We start from the raw sequence: 2,667 nt of genomic DNA, 5'->3' as shown, positions 1-2,667 counted from the left end.
ATTACTAGATTAATGCTCAACCAATTAGAGACACCATATTTATGGAAATAATGTGCAAGAATATTTGGAACAACATGCAGAACTACATAATGCAACATTTCAATAAACCGGTGTCTCATTCACAACAAAGTGGATAATATCAGTGCATGAAAGAGAAATAAACTAGGGGGTCGGGGGGCGGTGTATTTTACCCGTACGACTAATTAAATGCTAAAATCGCCACCACACCATAGACGGTATTTGGGCTTGTATATATAAGATAGCCGAGTCGGTCTACAGTTAGTTACATAATAACTGTGCATATATTGCCAGGTTAACTTGTGTACTGTGACTACTGTCTGCAGTGCATGCGTGGTACGGTAAAAATACACGCGTCGGATGTCCTGGTCGAACTGCAATTCTGGACGATCGATTCCCGCGCTGGCAAACTTTTATTGGTGTGTTATTATTGGAGTTACTATATTTTAAGAATCGATATTAGTGGTGATTGATTCATTAAATTTAGTAATCAAACTATTAAATGCGGCGAAATTACCATTAACTTTAATGTTCAAATCATTATCTTTAAGAATCAAACTATTAAATGCGGCGAAATTACCATTAACTTTAATGTTCAAATCATTATCTTTAAGAATCAAACTATTAAATGCGGCGAAATTACCATTAACGTTTTAAATTGTCAAAATCATTATCTTAAAGATCAAACTATTAAATGCGGCGAAATTACCATTAACTTTAAGTTTCAAAATCAATTATCTTTAAGAATCAAACTATTAAATGGCGGCGAATTACCATTAAACTTTAATGTTAAAATCATTATCTTTAAGAATCAAATCATTGGACAAGTTGATGATACAGCTATTAAGTTTTTAATGCTCAAATCATTAAAAAGTTAATAAATTCTACTCTTAAAGTTAATGATACCTTTTTGTCCTGGTAGGCTTCACGCATGCCACTCCCGGCGACAACAGATCGCATACAGAGAGAGATAGCCGCCCCAGTCAAATGCAGCAAAATATCGAGTTGAAAATATTTTGCATAGTGTCACTCTCTTCGTCCTAGAAATGAAATATTCAAACGCGAGGATACACAGGACAGTGGCTTTTTATTTCACAAACCTAACGTTCGTTGCTTGATTTGCTCGCTTGATAGATTCTGCTCACGTGTAGGTACGGGTAGTCAGTATTTTCACGTGCCTATCGGTCCATTTTCTGTGAAATCGGTCGGACAGGTAAATAAAAAATAGGACTATCTCATTTCTTGGCACCTATGTGGTTGTAATGGGCCAGTAATAATACGGAGATGTTGCAAGCCACGCGTGCGTGCGAACGTAGATATCTATCTATCTCTCGATCAATCGATCGATCGATCCATCTATCTATCTATCTATCTATATATCTATCTACCTATCTCTCTATCTATCTATCTATCCATCCATCCATCTATCTATCTATCTATCTATTTATCTATCTATCCATTCATCCATCTATCCATTCATTTGTTCATCCGTCCATCCATCCATCCATCCATTCAGCCATCTATCCATCTATCCATTCATCCATCATCCATCTCCATCTATCCATTCATCATCCATAACCCATTCATCCATCCATCCATCCATCCACATACCATCCATTCATCCATCCATCCATCCATCCATCAATCCATTCATCCATCCATCCATCCATCCATCCATCCATCCATCCATCCATCAATCCATCCATCCATCCATCCATCCATCCATCCATCCATCCATCCATCCATCCATCCATCCATCCATCTATCTATCTCTTCCGCGCTTTTGCATAGTAAAAACAAACAAGAACAAATCTGCCGTATTGACTACAGATTGTATATTATGTTTGTATATATAAGAGTAAAATCGCCTAGTCTGTAATCTCTTGGTTTCATCATAGCATATAAAAATTTAAACATTGCAATTTTTAGCAAAATTATTTATTAATTAATAACACGTTTATTAATACCTAAATTCTATCACTACCGCTAATAAAATTGTCAAGCACGATATGGCGTACAGGTAAATACGCATAGGTTATAATTAAGTTAAATAAATATAATAACGTATGCTACAAACAGTTTAGCGGCGTACGTATTTGCAATTAGGAAAACACGTTACATTTATATAATATATTCCATACACTATACACAGTAAAATAACACGTAGTTAATTAGATAATTTATAACATCTTAATATTATGCTTCCAAACACAGGCGGTCAGCACGTAAATAGCTCGGGTGAACAAATCTTTCTGGCCCTTTATAATGAGAACGAGTTGTGCGTTTTCTATCGATTTAAAGGTGCGATTAAATGAACTTTTATTTAAAATATTTTCGCATATCATTTCTTTCGGTAGTAGCCTCTGTTGATTCGTAACCGGTCCTGATATCTCGGAGCGAATGGAACTCGGTCCGGGTTATCACACCATCGAATAGCTGTAAAACAGTAGAATCCTCACCATTAAACACTTACCATGTATAATGACTTACAAACAAGTATATTGAGAACGTACATGCACAAGGTCTCGTGGTACATTCTCGCTCGCTCTCCCTCTCCTCTCTCTCTCCCAGTGTTTCTCCCATTATCTCCGGTTTCTACTCTCTCTCTCTCTCTCTCTCTCTCTCTCTCTCTCTCTCTCTCTCTCTCTC

The 2,667-nt window shown here is 36.6% G+C and overlaps 1 protein-coding gene across 1 annotated transcript in view; it reads right to left on the bottom strand.

Annotated features, from left to right (window-relative positions):
* Window positions 1-1,832: 1,832 nt before the first annotated feature.
* LOC106812449 (metalloendoproteinase 1-like) overlaps window positions 1,833-2,667 on the bottom strand; it is a 9,510-nt gene continuing 8,675 nt past the window's right edge. Inside the window, exon 7 of the mRNA XM_014816334.1 lies at window positions 1,833-2,454. Coding sequence (XP_014671820.1) covers window positions 2,360-2,454 — 95 coding nt within the window. The 3' untranslated portion in view covers window positions 1,833-2,359. The remainder of the gene's footprint in view (window positions 2,455-2,667) is intronic.

This window comes from Priapulus caudatus, unplaced genomic scaffold (assembly GCF_000485595.1).
Source record: "Priapulus caudatus unplaced genomic scaffold, Priapulus_caudatus-5.0.1 Scaffold650, whole genome shotgun sequence".
Classification (NCBI taxonomy): Eukaryota; Metazoa; Priapulida; class Priapulimorpha; order Priapulimorphida; family Priapulidae; genus Priapulus; species Priapulus caudatus.
Note: the sequence above shows the minus strand (reverse complement) of the source record. Positions and strands in the feature narration are given on the sequence as shown.